General features: G+C 38.8%; 1 protein-coding gene across 1 annotated transcript in view; it reads left to right on the forward strand.

The window, feature by feature from the left end:
* Nucleotides 1–20,597, forward strand: part of PREP (prolyl endopeptidase) — a 105,126-nt gene extending 84,529 nt beyond the window's left edge. Inside the window, exons 11-15 of the mRNA XM_065834753.2 lie at nt 1,111–1,247; nt 7,170–7,264; nt 10,142–10,273; nt 14,883–15,039; nt 17,507–20,597. Coding sequence (XP_065690825.2) covers nt 1,111–1,247; nt 7,170–7,264; nt 10,142–10,273; nt 14,883–15,039; nt 17,507–17,801 — 816 coding nt within the window. The 3' untranslated portion in view covers nt 17,802–20,597. The remainder of the gene's footprint in view (nt 1–1,110; nt 1,248–7,169; nt 7,265–10,141; nt 10,274–14,882; nt 15,040–17,506) is intronic.
* Nucleotides 20,598–20,909: the final 312 nt, after the last annotated feature.

The following is a 20,909-nucleotide window of genomic DNA, read 5'->3' on the forward strand; positions in this document are numbered from 1 at the left end:
CTGAGTGGATCCCTTGTCTTGCTGAGTGGGTTTGAGGGTTCTGCAGCATTAGGGTTCCTGATTCCAGCTGGTAGGTAACGCCTGAAAATGCACCAAGCACTATGAAAGTTTCTGTCAGGGCTTAGGTTACCACCCTGATGAGGTGAAGTCGTTGTTGAGACAACCTTGCCAGTGCTTAGTCCACTGTTGCTGGGCAGAGATTTGCTTGGGTGAATCCGTGCCACGTGTAGAGGTGTTGAGTAGTCAGCTTTTTGCTGTTTCCACATGGGTTAGTAAGGAATGGTGTCTTCAGCTATTAAAACTTTATTCTTTAGACTTGAATCTGGTGTGTTGGGTCACTCCATTGAGAAATGTTGTTAATGCCAATATATTAATACTAAAACCAAAATACTGTCACTTATTTAAATATCTTTGGCCTTCTGCTTGTGGTTATGTTTTCACAAGCAAAGACTGCTGCATCAACCGATACAAAAGGATTCTCTGTGATTTCAGTAGTACAAGACCAGATCTTCAGAGTTTTACATATTTATTTGGTAGCAACATAGCTCTCTGCTATCCAAAATGATGAATGTTTCTGGAGTCTCACAAAGTCAGCACCCTACCATGAGTTTCTTTCTTCTCTATGCACTGTTCTAGAGTGTCCAAAATCTTGAGTTTTTAAAAGGAGAAATTTTAAGAAAATATAACTTTAGATTGAAAATCTGGATTTAGTTCTGTTCATTCTTCTTGCCATTCTTCTTTGCTGCTTTCCTATATGATGGACCTTGCAGTTCTTGCATTTTCACACTGCCAGTCTTCCCTTGCAGAGAATTGCATAGCTTTTGTAGCATTTCCTTAACCCCCTTGTATGTAGAATTGATAAATAGGATACGTTAAAATGATATTGTCATACCCTTTGTATTGTCTCATTTTGATACATTTTCCAGAACTCATAAGTAACCAAGTGGATGATGGCCATGGCTGAGCATGACCTGTGCAATTGGTGTAGACTGCTCAGGAAGTTTTACCCATTGGACACCATGGAAGTGATCACCTCCAATTCTTGTTAACAGTGGTTGTGGAGAGTCAGAACAATAACAGTATTTCAGATTTCTTTTTCTCTTGTCTTAGGTTTTCTACCCTAGCAAAGATGGTACTAAGATCCCCATGTTTATTATTCACAAGAAAGGAATTAAATTGGATGGTTCTCATCCTGCCTTCTTGTATGGATATGGCGGCTTCAACATATCAATTACGCCGAGCTACAGGTAAGCAGGGTAATTTATACTTTCTTCTGAAATATCTGGTATTAATAGCTGTCCCAAACTGAGGGCAGGGTGGGCTATGGATCTGACAGAGTAATACATTCATTTCAGGTCCCTGAGAAGCAAAATGAGGACTCCCCATCAGTGTCCAGGCATCATTTGTCTGCTTTGTTAGTTGTGAATTCAAGGGTTTTGCTCAGGGTCACAGAAGAAATCTTTGTTACAGCAGAGGAGTGCTGTGCTCTCCTGAGGTTTACAGCAGGTGCCCTGCCCTTTGCATTACACCTTAACCTCTTCTTGCTTTGTCACCGAACTCAACAGAAAAGCATATGGACATATCGCATTAAGCAAGTATTTGAGCCTTTTACTGAACTAATGACATAGGAAGTTTTCCTTTTTTCCAAGTTATACAACTACCTGTGTCTAAATATTATAGAAAATCAAATATTTGTTTAAATCAATGTAATAATTAAAATTCAGCTGCATTTTCATATGTTGCTTTTGGGAAGATTACATGAGAAGCAAAATCATACTGTGTTCCCAATAATCAGTAGAAGAAGAAAGACGATACTTTCTTGAGATGCACTTGATATAAGTTCTGCATATGCAATGCAGTGTAAACCAAAAATGCTGTGTGCACAACAGGATTTGTAGCCCTGAGAAGCCATAAGCTTTATTGAATTGATCTCTTTAAAGAAAAGGCAAGGGAATTTGAATAGACTTACCAAGAGGCAGTCATTGTCTGTAATATGTAAGAAATGCTCCTAGGCAAGGCAGGGGAAAACAGAAATGCAAAGGACTGGAGAGCAGTTTTTCAGATAGTAAAAAAGCCGCTCACCAACACAAAAATTATCTGTTATGAAACCATCCTATTAAGTTTAGGTGCCACCAGTTTTGCTTTAGAGACAGTACCTTTCAAAAAATCCTTTGTAGTGTTTGCTCCTCCAGATCACTGTGATTGTATTTCTAAATAGCATTTACAGCTTCTTGTCCTTTCCAGCAAATACCTTGTCTAACAATGAACTTCCCATCTTGTATTCTGTGATTATTTGAATGGTTTTTATCTGCCTTGTAAAGCTACATTTTTAATTTCCTGTGGTTTTTGAGACACAATTACATTACCAGAAGTTTTTAAATTCCTTTTTAGATTAGGCTCAAGCATTGATCTATCACAGTTTATTGTAGATGCTGAAAAAGGTGATAAAACTTATCACATTTTCTTTTCTAAAGTAAATAATATGAATCTATTGATTTAAGATGAAATTTCACACACTGAAAGCTGACAAAAGCTGACAAAAGCTGGCTGCTGGCAAAAGGAGAAGGTATCTCATTGATGCCTCCTTCCACCTCCCATCCACTAGTCGTGGTGCTTGCTGGAACCTTTGCTGAGCTGCTTTACCTTGCGAGAAGGCAGAGAACTATCCCAACAAAAGTAGGAGGAGAGTGCAGCAGGAGAGTGCAGCTGACAGTCAGAAAAGAGGAAGATGGGAGCAGTGACCTACGTCATCCTGAACCCTATGAAACCTTTGTTGTAAAATAAGAATATGAATCTCTGTCAGTCTCTTAAAAGAAAATGCACAGAGAATGATCAACCATCTCCAGATCAAAATGCGTTATCCCACTGACAAGGTAAATGAAACAAAACTGGCACACCTCCCTCCTTGTCCTCTCCATGTAATATCAACACATCCCTTCTCAGCCTTTCTCTTTTTAAAATAGAAATAAGCCAGAGCCTTCAAATGCATCTTTATGGTTAATGACCTGAGAATTGAGTACTTGTTGAGGAATTCTGTTCCAAAAGTAGGCAGGCAAGATCAGGGAAAGGAAATTGTAATAGAGAAATTATGCCACAAAGGCAGGAGGTCCAGCCCTCCCTTTACCTGGCAGATTCAAGTAATGTTTTACTACATCCATGTTACTATATATACATTGCAATATTTCACATGGAGTTCCCAGGCCCAAGGCAGCTCCTGCCACAACCCAACACCACAATTCAGTCAGTTTTTGGTAGATGGCCACAGGCAGAAGGGCTAGAAAGCAGCCGCAGGATGGTCAAGGCTGAGGCTTGCCACATAGTTCACCTGATCCTGAGCTGAGACATAGCTAGGGAAATGCAACCGAGTAGTAGCCTGCTTACCTTGAAACAAACAAGCAAAAAGTTGCAGGATAAATATTTCTCTTTTTTTTTATTTGAACTTAAGGCTCTTAAAACTTTTCACAAAACATTCTGTCATCTCCTTTCCAGTGATTTATTTCTGTCCTGTGTTTCTTCAAGCCCATACAATGTTTTCTCACTGGTATTTCACACCCATTAATGTGAGCCAGCTGTCTGGCTTGAGGAGCTTATTTCTGCTTAATTCAGCAACTGATGTTGCTTTTCATTTTTTCTCCAGCACAAAAAAATGAAAATAAAATAGTTTTCACTGAAAGCAGTAGAAACAAACCAGCGGGTTAGAGGATCTAGAAACAACTATGAGAATGATAGGCCGAAGTCATGAAGTCAGTTACAGTGGCAGTTTATTTTAATGCACTCATGCATCTTTTATACGCTCCTCTGGACTGAGGAGCTGCATTTGGAAGTATTTCGAGGTGGTGCCCGCTAGAGCAATCTCCTGGGTGATACAGCCTGCACAGGGAGTGCAAGTGGAAGCTGATGGACCTCACACAAGTGACTCAGCAGAGCTGCTGGGGCAAGACCATCGCAAACCCACCCCTAATGCCTCAGACTCAGCTACTTACCCTGCAGGAGGCAACGTGTTTCCCTTTGCTCTTCTGTATGTGCCTGTGTGGGTACAGGAGAAGCAATTTCTAGTGCATCCTGGAATACAGCTGATGGTGAAGCAGACTGTGAAATTGCATTTCACTGCTACAGGGCCAAGTTGTACCAAGCCTTTAACCAAGAGGTGGTCCAGGGAAGGGACTGTAAGCCCACAGAAAGGTCAGGCAACACAGCAGCCACCAGGATTTACTTTTTGGTTACTTCTTTACCACTCCCTCCACTTCCACCAAAGCCAAGAAGGCAGACAGGTTCAGCGGCGCAGGATATTTTTTCCCCCATCACTCCCTTACATTTCTCCCAAGAGGAAAGCTGCAGCCGTCAGCTGTAATACCTGACAGCAGATCAGTAATTCTGGGAAAGCATTCTTGGTCCTGGAAGCACAGCTGCTTCTGTTGTTCTGGGGTGGGGGGGGAGAAAAAATCCCAATACCTGTTTTCTGATTTTGTGTGTTATACTTCTTAAGAAAAGAGTGATGGGGTCAGGAGGGAGCTCTACAGGGAAGGAACCATCCTCTCCTCCCTCTGCTGGCTCCTTCCTGACCCCATTGCCCTTTCCTTTACTCTTTTTCTTTACTTTGCTCCCATGGGAAAAGGAAAAACAGGGCTAATGAGAAAAAGGCTGGAGAGACTGTTGGGAAAGGCAGGGAGCCAGACTTTCCTGGGCTGAACAAGACATTTCATAGGCATCCAGAGCAACTGGGTAGTTTGCTGGGACTCAGATACCAAACTGATTTAAAATCAAATCTGAAAGCAGGAACCTACCTGGAAGAATGCAGGAGGCAGTAGCAGGGTTGTGTGTGAAACTTGAATTTTGTGCTGTCTGATCACATGGAATTTTCACTTTTTTTGAAAGTTAATGAGTCCTGACTATATACTTATAAAGCCTGGTTCCTTGAACTTGAAAGTCACTTTGAGAAAGCTTGTTGAAAGCCCTAGGAAACATCTACCTCAAAGTATTGGTCATGTTATGGTCCTGACTCACTTTACTAGTGACCATACTAGAGTGGATATTAATTAATAGTCGCTAGCAGTGAAATTATTAGGTGTATATGTTGAAGCATATCGGGTAATGATTTCCAAAGTGCCTAAATCGCAGTAGTATTGCTGAGAGAGGGCACAGATATACTAAACCTTACTTATAATTTGGGCAATATAATGATTGTTACCAGACTCTGGACTTTATCCCACTGAGGACCTGTGTGACAGAAAAATTGTATGCTTGTGGAAATGGGGACTATAATGAGAATACTGTGTATCCTATGAGACCCTAAGTCACTTGGACCTCTCCAAAAATTATCATCAGGGTACTATCTCTGTTACAGGAGTCTCTGGACAGGATAGGATGCTCTCAGTACTTTGGTTTTGCATTGCTCACAGATTCTTTGCTGGTTAAACGTGCTGATCCCTGAGATGGGGACAGTTTCTTTTTTAAATACTCTCAGGCAACATATTTGAGTAGCAAACTCTTAACTTACTTGTGACTCCTATACTTGCTACCTTTGATTACTAGGAGGTGAAGTAAGTTCGGACCAAAAAGTTTCTGTAGATTTCGTTTGGGACAGAGACTAGGAGAACAGTCACAATCTCATGAGGCAACCTACTGTCAGGGTCCAAATTAGCTGCGTAGCAACCTGTCAAAATTTGACATCCTGGAGTTTGACAGGATAATGCTTTCTGACCTTTGCACAGTGTGCTTGTAGAATATCAGTCTTGCATTTGATCAGCATGTCACAGCGATCTAAGGAAAATACAAATCACAGTGATGGACTTCAGAATTGATGTTACAGAAGCAGAGGTAATTCATGCCTCCTGAGCCATCTGATGGCCACAGATAAACCACTCTAGGTGGAAAGTTTTTCCTTAGATGGGTTATTAAAATACAGAAATATCAGTCATCCTCCTGCTTTTCTTTTTGTTTCCTTAATCTTTAGTATATACTCTCAAGAACAAGTGACAGTATATAGATAATTGCTTTGGGAGGTGTGAAAAATTTAGCTGTTTTGTTACTACATCCACGTGAGACACACTGTAGGACCTACTGTCTTTCAAGATGTTTCTGATAAGCAGTAGGGGGACTTAAAGGTAAAAAGGCCCAGTCCTTGCTCTTGTGGTTGAATAGGATTAATTTCTGCAGGCAGAAGTTTTCTTGCATCAGCAAAGATTTCAAGTAAATAAATTTAAACTTACTAAAGGGGAAAAAAAATAAAGACTTACTGGGATTAAATTTTAATATTTTACTGGTCTCCTTGATATGTGTGTGGTTTGCAATCTGGAGCTTCTGCTATGTATAAGCTACTGCCTCAACAGATCAGAGAACTATTTCTCTTTTTAATTGTTAAATATAATTTAAATTACTTCAGTCTCTTTTGAAAATATAGCAATAGCTTTGATACTTCTGCAATTTGACATCAAAAAAAGAAAAAGCTACTTTAGCTTTCAGCCAGGTTCTAGAGATATGAGGGAAGGCAGATCTTATAATTTTATTTTTTATTATTTATTTTGTATTTAGCAATGCAAGTGGAAAATATCTAAGGGAATTGACCAGAATTTGACTACAGACTCTGGCACAAACCAGTGGTAGAAATAGCATTTTTCTTTGAAAACACAGTTTTATAAAGATCCAAAAAAGGTACATTAAGCAGAAGCTGAAAATACCTACCAATAAACAAAGATCAAGTGCTGATCTTAAGTCTTCATTCTCTGCTTTCTTCATTTGGGCTAAGCCTTCCTTTTCCCTCTGTCAAAGCAGAGGACCCACAGAAGAGGAACAGTTCAGAAAGCCATGTGGCTCCAGTGGTACTGCATAGCTCTGGGCCCCACACTGAAGGCTTTGAAAATGATTAAAAAAATGGCGGTGTCCTGAGTGGGTTTTGTGCTGGGCAGAACCACTGGCCCCGAAGTTCAGAACTAAAGGAGGAAGAATGGACCAACGCAGGTTTCTTGCTCTCCCAAGGCTGCAGAGGGTTTAATTTCCATGGATAACCATTGAAAAAGCTTGGCTACTCAGTTTTGCCATCAGTGGGGACCTCAGTCTCAATTTCGTCGTTGATTTTGGGAGAGATCTTTCCCTCAAAGTATTTTCGTAAAAGTGGTAAGGATATAAAAAGTGGAAATTTAAAACGATCCCCTATCTGTTTGCTTTTTCAGTGTGTCAAGACTTATTTTTGTGCGACACCTTGGGGGTGTTCTAGCAGTGGCGAACATCAGGGGTGGTGGTGAATATGGCGAGACATGGCACAAAGGTAAGTCAGTCCAAGTAGAGGAACAAGACTGCAGACTTAGCAATGAAAATGAGAACGTTTTCTCTTCATCGCCTCTTCCATACCCACATCTCCTTTTGCCTTTTACGTGTTCTGTAGAAACGTAATTTTTTTTCCTTACTCATATGTTAGATCTGTACGTTGTCCAGAGTTATCTGATGGTTTTTGCTATTTTTTGTTTTTGCAACCTACTTAAAAATAGTTTTGCACAAACACAATATTGTGGTTTTTTAAGCAGCAAGATCAAGTTCCCTAGACTTTAAGCTTTGAAAATGCAGCTATTTATCTTAAACTGATTTTTCAAAAAATGTGTCTATATTGTAGGACACCTGCGTTGCTTTCACATCCTTCTCTCATTATTTGCAGGTGCACATGGCCCCCAAAGACAGGAACATTCAGTCTTTAGACTCCCTGGGTCACACACACACACACACACCAAAAAAGAACCCAAATAAACCAACCACAAGCCAAACACATTTGCAGAATCTAACAGAAGGTGTGAGCTCTTGAGTTCAGAGTCTAACTCTACCAGATTGTTTTTGCATAATTTATTAATATATCCTTTTTTTAGTGAATGTGATTGAAGTTCATCTAAAAACAATCAGCTCCACAAGTTCAGTGACAAGTGACAAGTTCAGTCATCCTCTATACGCTCTCTTAGGGGATCCAACTTCTTGTAGGCAGCGTTTGACCTTTTGTGTTTTTTTTAAGCTTTTATGCTGCAGGGAAACCAAGTCACTCACTACAAAACTGTCAATTTCTCTTCCCCCTTTCTTAATAGCTTTGATGTATTTCTCTCCATGTTTTTCCTGTCCAGTCCTTGTCTTAGTCCTGGATTGTCTTTGTCTACTTGCCTTATTGTTGACAACTTTCTGCATCTGTTCACCAGAGGAAAAAGCTGGAAAAAAGACCTACTCACCTCCGTAATGTACCCATCGTTATTTAATGATAGCACCTTGTCCATATCCTAAGAATCTGGTGAATAAGTTGCTGGAGATGTCAGCAAGGCAAATGCACCAAAATAGTGGTGTTTACGCAGCAGTTTTCCATGGGAGTAATTCATAATAGCTTTTTATCAAACAAAATGGTATTCCTAGATCATTACATCTTGGGTTTACTGTTTCATCTGTGGTAGCTTTTTGTCTGGGTCACTTCCTCACAATTGAGTTAAATATGTAATAGTTTCATAAATAGAAGCTATATATGCTTGCACATACAGGATACTATTGCTAAAGATGACGTATCCTTCATTAATTTTAATTTGGCGATTGGTTTGTAATAGGTTTTAATAAAATTTATTTTAATATTATAATGCTTCTTTGGTCCACCTATTTCCTGCTTAACTTTGACCCAAGTCTTTTACTGCAGTTACATAGTAAGATATGTATCTTTTCCTTGTTAATTCCAGAAGCAATTACGGAAGTCTGTTTACTTAGGGTTAAACGTGTAGGTAGGATTCTGACCTTACACCAGACCAGAACTTTGAGCAAAGAGTAAGATTTATTTCTCTTTTATTGCCACACATTTGAAGACTTTTTGGTTGCCACAGTATGTCTCTCTTCAATGGTCTTGTTAATGTGAGAATGATGTGTATTTGCTAAAAAAAATTTAAAAATTGAATGGTCTCAGTTCTACAAGATCTGTATGACTAAAATGTCTGGGTTACCTTACCAAACTTTTGCAACATAGAAATTAAGCATCCAGTGTAAACTGGGTGTCTAGGATCACTGGATGGAAAATGGAGATAAAGAGACACCTCCGGATTATACCTCATCTCACTCATTTTAGGGTAGAATTAATTGTCCTGGAGGTTCCTGGACTATAGTGGGAATCTTAGGCAGTTAGCTTAGAATAAATATCCAGCTTTTGAACAAAGTAGAAGGAACTGGAGTTCCTCTTCTGTGTCCACTGGGCCCCTCTTACCTGGCTGGACTGCAGCCTTTGCTACAGAAATATGAGAATTTTCTTCCTAGTTTCCATCTTTTACTAGCATTTAATTGCCTGAGGAAGAACATACCAGGTTTTAAGGTAGGATGGAGAAGCCAGTTTAGTCTCTTCCCAAACAAGCTTCTGAAGCAGGAAGATTTTGAGACTGGGTCAACTGTTGAGTTCTCTCAGTTGGTATTCTTCTGCTCAAATAGTTGAAAGATTCTAGTGCAAAACTATCCTTTTCCTTCTCTACCCCACCCTGTAAATTTTTTGGTTTGAGAACTGAAAGTCTTACCAGTGATGTCGTCTGGACCTACATTTTCAGTCATTATTTATTCCTCAGGCATCTGGTCATGTTTGGAATTTTGTTCAACAGAATGGCAGCGTCTTAAGCATTTCCATGTTGGTAATTAATGAATAAAATTTCAAACCAAGATGCAACTCTGAAGTCCCTTTCTGACCATAGCTGTAAATTAACAACCACATGTTCTATGTCCAGGAAATTAGAAGTGCTTATAAGTTGAAGCTTTATTGCCTTAAGAAGCTGTCATCGAGTTTAATGCTGTAAAAGTCCCATTTGACCAAACCTCAAGTGGATTGATTGTATGTGGTCATTTTGTATATATTTTGCAATGCAAAGCTCTTAGCTTTCATTTCACTAGTTAGGAACATTACCTGGCACTCACTCCACACTATAGGTATCTATTATTCAGAGTTTCTGGAAGCATTAGCGTTATTGACAGAAGCATCTTACATTCTCTCTGTGTTTAAAGAATCTTTCATTTTTGCTGTCTTTCTGAACCACATCAATTATTAAAATGTTCATGAAACTGGAATTGTTCCCAGGTATTTTTGCACACATGTTATTCCGAAGAGATGGCATCAAATGGATTTTATGGCATCAACTGATTTGTTTTATTTGTGTCTTAGGTGGTATTTTGGCCAACAAACAAAATTGCTTTGATGACTTTCAGTGTGCTGCTGAATACCTCATCAAGGAAGGCTACACATCCCCAAAGAAGTTGACTATTAATGGAGGCTCAAATGGGGGCCTCTTAGTTGGTAAGAACCACTTGTTTATCTCCTGTGTTTGGTGCTGGGTTTTTCAAAGTAACCAGACAAAAAATTGAGATCCTCTTTCCAAAAGCTGCCAAAATGTCAATGTATTAATGTATACCGGATGTTAAATATATACGATTGCACTTCATTTGCTGTTTGCACGGGACGATGGGATTCTGCAGTTTCTAGCAAAGGCTGGCTATTAAAAGCCATATTTACTGCGTGTGTGGGAAAGCTAACCCTCTGGTGGAATCACACAGTAAGAATGCTTTAAAAAACTATTTTTTTTTTTATTTTTCTTTCTTAAGGCTAACCATTACGAAATAATTACTGAATAACCAGAAATCTGTTATGTAGCATTGGGAATCTTTGTGTGGTCTGTAATGTAAGCCAGAATCCCATGTCCTGCAATCTTTCATCAGAGTTTCTTATTCACTCTTTCTGTAGTCATGCATTCTTATTCTTACAGGGTATATAAAATTATGACAGTTCTGCCTTTAAAACCTTTGTACAGGGGCACATAACAATTTAACTCCACTTTTGCTGTGTAGTTAAAACATGACCACAAATAAAATCATGAATGTCTCTGGTTTGAAATGTAAAATGCAAGTACAACTGCTTGAAAAGGTCGTGAGCTTTTGAAGGACTGTGTAAATGTCACATTTTGTTACAAATGCATCTTGTTCCCATGTAATTCACTGCTGTGTTCTTGAATTAAAGGAAATTAATAGCCTCCTCTTAAACAGAAAAGCTTGTCACAAGAGCATCTCATGGTCTAAGCAGTATTGAAAGAGCTACAAAATTTATGTGTGTTTAAATCCCTGTATGTGAAAGTAGTAGAAGAAAAAAGGAGGTGAATTCGTTCAATTTTGAAAGGAGAAGGAAACATGAATATGGTTTTGTTTGTGCTTATTTTAAACAGCATGAGAGGCATGGGACAGTATGACAGGGTTGAACTGCTCATGTGAGAAGGGGAAAAAAAGGCATTTCCAGTTCATGAACCACTGATTTGTAGAAAATGAGCATATTTACTAGACCTGCTCTTTGTTTGTTGTTCTTTGTATATTCCTCTCTATTTATCTGCTGCTGAATACTGGCTTTATTGATTTCATTTTATTTTTTCAGTGAACTCACATCCAGCATAAGAAACAGGATTTGGAGTTATACAGATCTTTGATCTAAGCCATCTTGACTATTCCTGTATTCTTATTTTTAAAAAGCAATTGTTTTACATATAAATAATAAGTACATGTAAAATTATATTTTTACTTTCTGCTTATATGCTTCTCAGTTACAGATGGTAGGAGGTATTTGTCCATTGTGCATAAGAGCACCAATAAAAATGGATTAATATGGTAAAGGATTAAAGGGTTTGGACACCACTGAGAATGCAAGCATTGCACAAGTCAGTTTTATGTGAGCATAAATATATCTTTGGAAATGCAGGAGTTTCAACATGTTACATGGCTTCTGAAAATACTATTTTATGGTTTCATGGACTTCAGTTTCAGTCTGGATGGGATTCATCCTGCCCAGCTTTAGTCCTCCAAAATGGGGTGTTTCTGGCTGAACAAGTAGCTGGGCGCCATGTTGAGGTAAAGGGAAGTGAGTGGCATCTGCACAGTGTACGTCATTCCCACAGGAGACAGGTGTGAGGAATCCAGACCTCCCTGCTCTGAAAAATCTGTTGTTAGAAACCTTCCTTGGCACTTGCCAGATGGATTACAATCCAGCTGGATTTCCATGCACTTGATAAACCAGATAGGGATTTGCCTTGACTGGGTAGAATTAGGGGTATTTAAGAAATCCCTATAACTGCTTTTTCTTCAAAGAAGAGCTAAATTTTGCAATAGCTGTTCATGCAACACTGAAGAGCAAAACTCATACTTTAGATGCGAGGACCCACTGCCAGATTTTCTCAGTTCTCATTTATTGAAGAGAAAACTGACAAGGGAGTGTATTGTCACTCTTCAAAACACAGTTTCCTTTTACTCTGGCTAACAGGAGGTGTCAGAGCCCTGAGCTCTTGCCTCATTCAGCTGCGAAACAAGACTTCGTTGTCCTGCGGTGTGATGCAAAAGCTGAGTCGAGCAGCACAGCTGTGAGCTGAAAACCTCCTTCATGCAAACACAGAGTTTGACCTCATGTTTGCTCAGACAAACAGTTCTGAGGTTTTGAAATCTTACTTTTGTACTGAATTCTAGAGCTCGAAGTATGTGTAGAGGTGTAAAATTCACTAATGAACTGTTGTTCCAGGTTACAGTTTTATTAATGCATATAATGAAATATTATGGCTATAATATGTTATAATAGTTGTTTTGGCTTTTTTTTTTTCCTACCAGATATAATTTATGTTCATAAAAGGAGATAACTTGGAGGGGAGGGATCTGATCAAAAGCTTGAGTTAAAAGGTTAAAGAGCTATTTCAGGCACTATATATGCCTTATGAAAATGGCTCAGAATGAACCCAGGAAGAGCTAGCATAGTTACATATCAGAGATGACGAGAAGTAAAATTGTATCCTTCAGAAAATCGAAATCACATTCAAATGAAGAAAATAAGGTAAAGCATAAACTCTGACAGAGACTGACAGACCACAGGAGGCTGATGAACAAATTGCTTGCAGTATAAAGATAAGCAATGAAAGCTTTCTGTGCACAGTGAAAGTGGGACGCTGGCCAGAGGATCTGCAGGACTTAGAAGTTAGTGAGGTGTAAAAGGAGCACTAAAGCGAGATAATGGCAGAGCAAAACAACTAAATGGTCTGTTTGTATTGATGCTCCCTCCTGAGGAGCGTGGGGAGTTCCCTGCGCTAGAGTCTCTCTTTACGGGGAATACTCCCTGACTCAAGCTGAAGCAGCAGCAGAAGAGGTTTTGGAATAGATCAATCAAGTGAAAAGCAGGGTGTTGCCAGGACCAGATGGTGCACATGCAAGATCCTTAGTGAACTCCAATAGGAAATTGCAGGCTACTAAGCCTGACTATCTGAAGAACAGAAGGGAGCAGGTATAATGCCAATTTTTAAATGGTTCATGGTGATCCACGAGCTGCAGATGAGTATATCTGACTTCTCTAATGGGCAATTGAAACTAATGAATAATAGCTGATATATAAGGAAGAATTTTGCAGGCTAAAGTTACATCTTCTGTATCTGTTAGAGCTGTCTGAAAGAGTCAGGCAGCTTATGGTGCTTCTAACAGTGATCTAGGTGAGGAGTTACTCTTGAATTTTCAAAAGCCTTTGACAAGGTCCTGCACATAAAGCTGTGCAAGGAAGTTCTTGCTGAACTGGAAGCAAGGTCGTGTCATAGCAGTATCCTGGTTATCAGGAGGCAAAAAAATGGGAGTAAACAATCCATTTTCTCAGTGGGCAAAAATGAGGAGATACAGGAACTTGGGTAAGAGTATACCTACGTGTGGATGCACAGTGATTAGGTCTGGATTAAGAAGCGGATTCTGGGATCCATTGTAGTAGTTACGCAAAAATCTCAGTGCTCCTATTTCTTAAAAAAAAAGCAGGGGCATTTGTAAAATCACCAGGCAACAGATTTAAATCAAGCAACAAATATTAGATTTGAAGAACTTATTGCTACAGGATATGATGAACAGTAGATGAATAAACACTAAGAAAGGAAATAGATGTATTTACAGAGGATATGTGTTATGATGGCTTTTTAACAGGATGGCTGGAGATAACTCTGGCTCAGGGAAAACCTAAACAACTACTGCAGAAACTGATGATATTGTACAGGAAATATCTCCCAGTATTTGCCTAACACGTTTTCCCAGAGCATCTGCCAGTTGCCACTTTTGTAAGCTGAACATTGAGCTAGATGGGCCTACTGTGGTTATTTTTAAAATATATAAGGCAAGCATTATTCTTTAAAAGAATCTCCCTTCCAGTAGTAGGAAGATGGAAATCATAAAGAAAGCACAACACTAATTTGCTTTCTTAAAATGAGGTTATTCCTCTGACTTTGTAGTAGTTTGCTTTTATCAAAACTCTTTTCATATGGGTTTACATAGTAATTATGGAAGAAAACTTTCATTGATAGATGGAGTTTTGCTCCTTAATGCCCTTTTCTTTGTTGGTACTAATGTTGAAAGGTTAGATGGTGAATCATTTAAGAAACTTCAATTCAGTAGTCCAAAAGTTCACGTATTTTAAAAGTGAATTTCTCCTTTGAACTCCGTTCATTAGATTGGAAGGCAGTTTTCAAAGAACAGTGTGTTTGGTGCCTGAATAACAGGGAAATAGTTCTTGATCTCTTTTAAAAATACCGTCTTTGGGAATTGTAATTTTTACATGTTTGTGTATTTGCTTTCATTTTTGCTTAAAAGTCTATTTGACTTCATAGTCACGGGCAGTCTTCTCCTAGCGCAATTGGGTTTATATCAGCTATTTTATACTCCAGTTTTTTGGCTTCAGATATTGTATGGTAATCTATATTTCGTCTCACATTGTTTAAACTTAACAGTTTTACTTTTTTTTAAAAAAAAAAAAAAAAAGCTTTTTTGGAAGTTGATCTTTCATTAACTTGGCTGTGGAACTTTCACTGCTAAGCTTAATTCTTCAAGATATGAATACTAATAGAGTTTTTTTCCTGTTGAAGCTGCCTGTGCTAATCAGCGCCCCGACCTATTTGGCTGCGCTATTGCCCAAGTGGGAGTGATGGACATGCTCAAGTTCCACAAATACACCATTGGCCATGCCTGGACCACTGACTATGGCTGCTCCGACTGTAAAGAGCAGTTTGAATGGCTCTACAAGTAAGTGCCTTTCAACTCTTCTGTGGTTGTTCAAATGAATACTCTGCTCAACAGTTTCAGGTTGTCATGATCAGTAGCTATTCTAAGAATTATTTCTTCCTTTCCCACACTGGATTTGTGGAGTTCAGCATTTCCTTCCAAGTCAGTTTTGCTTGAAAGACTATCTTCAAAGCCCTGTTGAGTCAGCTGGTCATATATTTAAAGACCTTGTTTTGCTATCAGCTTTCACAAATTTTAAGGTTTTCTTTCTGAATAGTGACTCCTTTAGGCTGTCACAACAAAATATTCTTAAGTGAACCACTACATAAATTGTATGTTTTATGATGGGGGAGAGACAGTCACCACTGTGAATTACATTATACAATGTGGATGAGATTTATTTGTAGGAATTGAATGGCAGGAGACCATAACAAGTTATTAGTTAATTTTTTAACTTCTTGCTGAGAGGTCTGGAAAGGTTATTTAAAAAAAAAAAAAGAAAAAAAAGGATAAATGAGAGAGACAGCTGTGTGAGAATAGAAATGATCTGCACAGTGGATATGGCTAATAATGAGTGTAATAATTTTAAAATATGTTTTCTGGAACCTGGTCTTCAGTTATTGCATTTGTGTTCCTTTAGTAATGAAGATTGACGTTCCAGGAGAATGCTTTAGACACACTAAACAATCTGGCTGGTCTGAAATTTAATAGAGTGTCTAGATATTAAAAAGTACATGTGCTACAAGTACACTGAGATCTAACTTCATCTAAAGCATTTATTAAAAAAAAAGAATAATTAAAAATCAATGTCAAGTCCAAATACTAGATGATCAGTTGGGCCCATTGTAATCACATTGTTTCAAACCTCCAGTTGTCTAATTTAAGCTTTCAGTGGCAAACACTTTTTTGCAAATACAGTGCGCAAAACAATTAACAAATTTCATAATTCATCTTTTATCAATAGATATATTAGATCTTAGATAACAGATAAAATATTAACTGTTAAAAAATATCAACATAATTTTCATTATTTTGGACATTTAAACTTGCTTGCACATCTGTGAATTCATATATACTCAAGAGGAAAATAGAAGCGAAGTTTTTAATTCATTCTGTGATTATGAGAAATGCATCTGTAGGAAGGAGTCACTCTGTACCTACTTACACACGTTTACTCACAAAATCTCAATGCAGAATTTTAGAAACATCTTATATGGCAATACCTGAAATATTTCTTTACCTCCTTTTCGACAACTGGCAATTGCTTATCAAATGTGGGAGGATATATATGTAACATCGCTTAGATGTTGCCTTTACAGGTATCCAAAAAAAACATAAGGCAAATAGAGTGGCATGTAGTGACCATAATTAACTTTTTTTCAACATAAATCATAGTCTGCAAATTCGCTTATGTGTTCCTTAGGTGAAGATGAAGAAGTCAGGAGTCTGTTAGGCTGGACATTCCAATATTGTCATGTGTTCTTAAAAATAATTTGGACTTAATGGGTACACCTCCAAGTGGGAAATTCATTAAAAAACAAAGCAAAATTTCCCTCTGTATTTTCTGTCATGAAATAGCGGGGGCGGAAAGTATCCTACTCTTGATTTAAGGAATGTAACCTTCTTCCTAGATGTAGCTTTGTCTAAATGAAGTATGAAATGGTTAGAAGGAATTCTTGGTGACTTATTATTCTGTTTAATTTCTAATGCTAGAGAGTACTTTGTGTTGAGATATGTAGATACATATTTATTTTATGTTACAGCAACTACAAGGTGTAAATTCTCCTGCAAAGAAAACACAGCTTGAAAGTCAGATTATTCATTGCTCAAAAAATAGGAATCAAGGTCACCTATTGAAAGCAGGAAAACAGGAAAGCAGTTATCTCAGTTTCCTGCTTGGTGTTCCCTCAGAGTATGTGTGTGTGTGTGTGTGTGTGTGTGTGCGTGCGTGTGTGTGTGTGTGTGTGTGTGTGTGTGTGTGTGTGTGTGTGTGTGTGTGTGTGTGTGTGTGTGTGTGTGTTCAAAGGTGACCTCAATATTGCAGGGAGAAAATTTAAGAATGTACAGCACTTGTGGCTTACCACCAGAGACTGTTTCCAGATGTGTATGGGAAGAAGCCATCCACACGCAGACCTGGACTGCAGATGTATGCTGGGAAAAAGTCCCTATTTCGCTGTTTCCCAGCAGGATGGATGCTGCAATGGACTTGACAGCTTTTGCTGTAGCTTCCCTGTTGCCCATTTCTGATATTTTTGGCTTTTCTGCGAGATGTATGCATGTGACTCTCTGAAATTAAGTAAATGCACTTGCTTCACATTTGAGAGGCAGCGATCTGTGGCCACTACCAGTAGTGCAATTCTGATTTATGCAATTGAGAACTGTAATGCTCCAAGTGGCAGCAAAGGCCCCTGTGACTATTTCAATATCAGAAGACCTTCTTTTGGGTCTTGAGGAAAAAAATATGTAAAGATCTGTGTGCTCTTCTCAGGTACTCCCCACTTCATAACGTCAAACTACCAGAAGAAGACGGCATCCAGTATCCCTCTACGCTGCTCCTCACCGCAGACCACGACGATCGCGTGGTCCCTCTGCATTCACTGAAGTTCATCGCTACTCTGCAATACATTGTGGGCCGAAGCCGCAAACAAACCAATCCCCTTCTCATCCATGTTGACACCAAGGCTGGGCACGGAGCAGGAAAGCCAACGGCTAAAGTTATAGAAGAAGTGTCAGATATGTTTGCTTTTATAGCCCGATGCCTAAATCTTGATTGGATTGAATAGGCAAAGTGTTTATTACTGTCTCCTTTAGAAAACAAGGGCTTTTAACACCATTTAAGACCAATCAGACTACTACTTGGTGTAGTACCTACATTTAAGAACTGCAGTTTAATATTTTATTGATCCATCCTGCTATGGAGTTTTAATCTTCTGTGCTTCCCTCCTTTTGGCATTTCTTTGAATTTCTTTTCTACTGTGTTCCAAGGTACATTTTGAAAAGCATGTTGAAATAAATAGCTGAGCTACTGTCGGTGCTGTTGTAAACATTTAGTTAGTACTAGTTGAGCTAATTTGCTGTAGACGATTTTAATGTATTTTGCACCTATAAACACATCCATATCATCTGTAATTAAATGTAAGTACTGTCCACATACAAGAACTCTGAACATACTTTATTTACACAGTAACTTATTTAAGAATGTAAAATGAAGGTGTTCAGTGATAACCAAGAAAGACTGAGGAGATAATAATCTGGGTAATTAAGTCAAATATTATTAAAAAGCTTATATTACATGCTGTTCATAAGTGTGTTACAGTTTATAATAATGATGTTGCTAAATCGTTTTTTCTTTCAAAGAGACTTCCAAAGTCACCAGTTTTTCTCTTCTGTCATTTATTTCCACACAGAAGAGAAAATGAGAGGCCAGAGAACGTGAAGAATTCTTAGATTCTCACTGTAATCTCAGTCAGGATACACAGATATTCTTCAACAAGCTGTCTGCTGTTGGCACTTTAACTATTTCTGAAGAGCAGAGCAGACACTGATTTGGAGAGGGAAAGAAGAAAAAAAAAAAGCTTTGTCCAGATTGTTCAAGTTCAGTTTTTCCTGATGCCTTTGACAGAATGTTCTGTAACAAGCCAAAATCGGAACATACATATAACATTCTGGCTGCAGAACGGCAAGAGCTCAAAGTCACACTTCCTAATGATTTGACACAGTATTCAAACTGCTGTTTCATGTCTTTGCCAACCAGGCTGTAGGGCTATAAGGCAGATATGAGTATTTGCCTACTAGCCGTCCAAACTCTGATGCACTGCAGCAATTAGGGCTGGATTTTGCAGAGCAAAACAGTGTTCTACCGATGATTATTAATCTTGCTGCCCCTCCAGAAAACACAGCTGCTTCTCAGTTTTGCGTAAACCGATAAATCCTTCCAGAATCACGTTCGTTGTTTTATTCATACGTAGACCTCTATTTTAACTCTGGGCTCAGGAATTTCATCTATAAGCAAACAGTGTCTCAGCCCAGAAAGAGGAGGGAGTGGTATTTAGAAGAGGAGTAGGCTGCTGTAAACAGCAGCAAAATTAAAAATAAATTTGCACCAGATCCACTGTGTGTTTCTCTCATGCTCTAAAGCTTCTGCTGATTCCCTCTGCAATCCAGGAAGGATCATCCCTCCCAGGCACTTATTATGCATAAATTGATTTTGGGGTGGGAAAATAAATAAATAAATAAATTATATTTCTGCTTTCCTAGGAAATACCATACCTAAAACCTGTATATGATCTGGGGTTTATTTGTGATCCAGGGGCATTACAGTTTAACCAGATACTTTGTGGATTGATGTGTTCTGATCACAGCATTGAATTAAACCATCAAAATAGGGAGTTGAGTGAGGGTGGGTTTTTTTTTCCCATCCAGGCTGTGAAAACAGGGTTCAGGTTCAGCACTCCCTTTGCCCAGGGGTATGTGAACTGCTTTCTGCAATCATCTGGGAATTTTCAACAGCTTCCCTGCACGGCAGAAACGAAGCACATAAAGCAGTTCCATCTCCACTCACAGCGCCTCACAGTTGTGGTATCTGTCCTATTGCTGAGTGTTGACAGTATCATCAGGAGAGCTGAGCTTCACCTCGGAGACCAGAGCTTTGCAGGACGGGGCCTATGGAGAACACAGTCCTCCAGCATTTTGTGTTGGTGCATTGAATTGCAAAGGTTTGGGCACAGCCACCTCCATAATTTCTTCAGGTCTTTGTTCCTAAAAATGCTTTTCCTTGTTCTGCAGCTACTGGAACACAAAATTTCTGGCGTAGGTTAAAAATCATTTATTTTCCTCCTGCAGCTTTCTGCTGAAGCTCAGTTCCCTGAATGGCCCAGGATCGGGACAGATGACCCATAATGTGGGGAGTTTGGAAACACAAGTTTGGGTAGCAATCAATAGTATTGAAGGTGGAGCTGGCTTGCTGGAGACACCACTTGCAAAATTAAAGTGTTCCAGAGTATCCCTTGTAGAATGCTGGTATCTCTGTTGGGAAGGCATTTTGTTTCCATAATAGGGTCTTAATGTTGACATTAATTGATCTTGATCAGATATGCCAAGTACAGGATTCAGGTGCCAAAAATGTGATGTTGCAGAGCTGTCCTATTTGCTGCTTTTGCTGCTTTCAGTGCAGAAAGGGTCATGACTCCAACTGGAATATGTAATTAACTATGAGCGAGTAATGCTTTTGTAATACAGTGGGATTTAAACCTTCAGAGTTTGGTTTAAATAGACCCGGGGCTAAACCATTCCTGATGTACAAAATGAAATCTCTGCTAGTCTGGTTTCAAGGTTAACTTCTCTACAGTGGAGATGCTATTTCATATATATTGTGCCTTTATTTCTAGTGCATGAAACAAAATTCACTAGCCGGGCAAGGTAAATTCCTCACAACTATTCGCTTTTTCAAAATCATGTTTCTTAGAAAAATAGATACCAATGTTTTGAGCCAAGATCAAAACCAGAAAAATCTTTATAAGAGGCTTATGCTCCATGAACTCAAATTGTTTTTAAGTGGAAATAAATGAACTTTTAACATATTGCTCCTTCTGAGACTCTTCAGAACTAATGTAAAGATACCTTGTCTTTTCTCCCATGAGAATACTTCTGCATCAGAGTTGATTTATGTGAAAAAGGCCAGAAGTCTTTTTAAAAGCTGAGAGGAGTCTTATTCTTCACAGCAAGAGGTATTTGAATACCCTTGCATCAGAGTTTATTTACATTTTGTTAGCTGGGTAAAAAAAAAAAAAGGCAACAACAACAAGCCACCAACCCTGACTGTAGATAGGCGCTGCACCACCAAGATCTAAAGATGGAAGAAGTGTGGCTGGCGTGTGGATACGTAAGAATAA

The sequence above is a fragment of the Patagioenas fasciata genome, chromosome 3 (genome assembly GCF_037038585.1).
Source record: "Patagioenas fasciata isolate bPatFas1 chromosome 3, bPatFas1.hap1, whole genome shotgun sequence".
NCBI lineage: Eukaryota > Metazoa > Chordata > Aves > Columbiformes > Columbidae > Patagioenas > Patagioenas fasciata.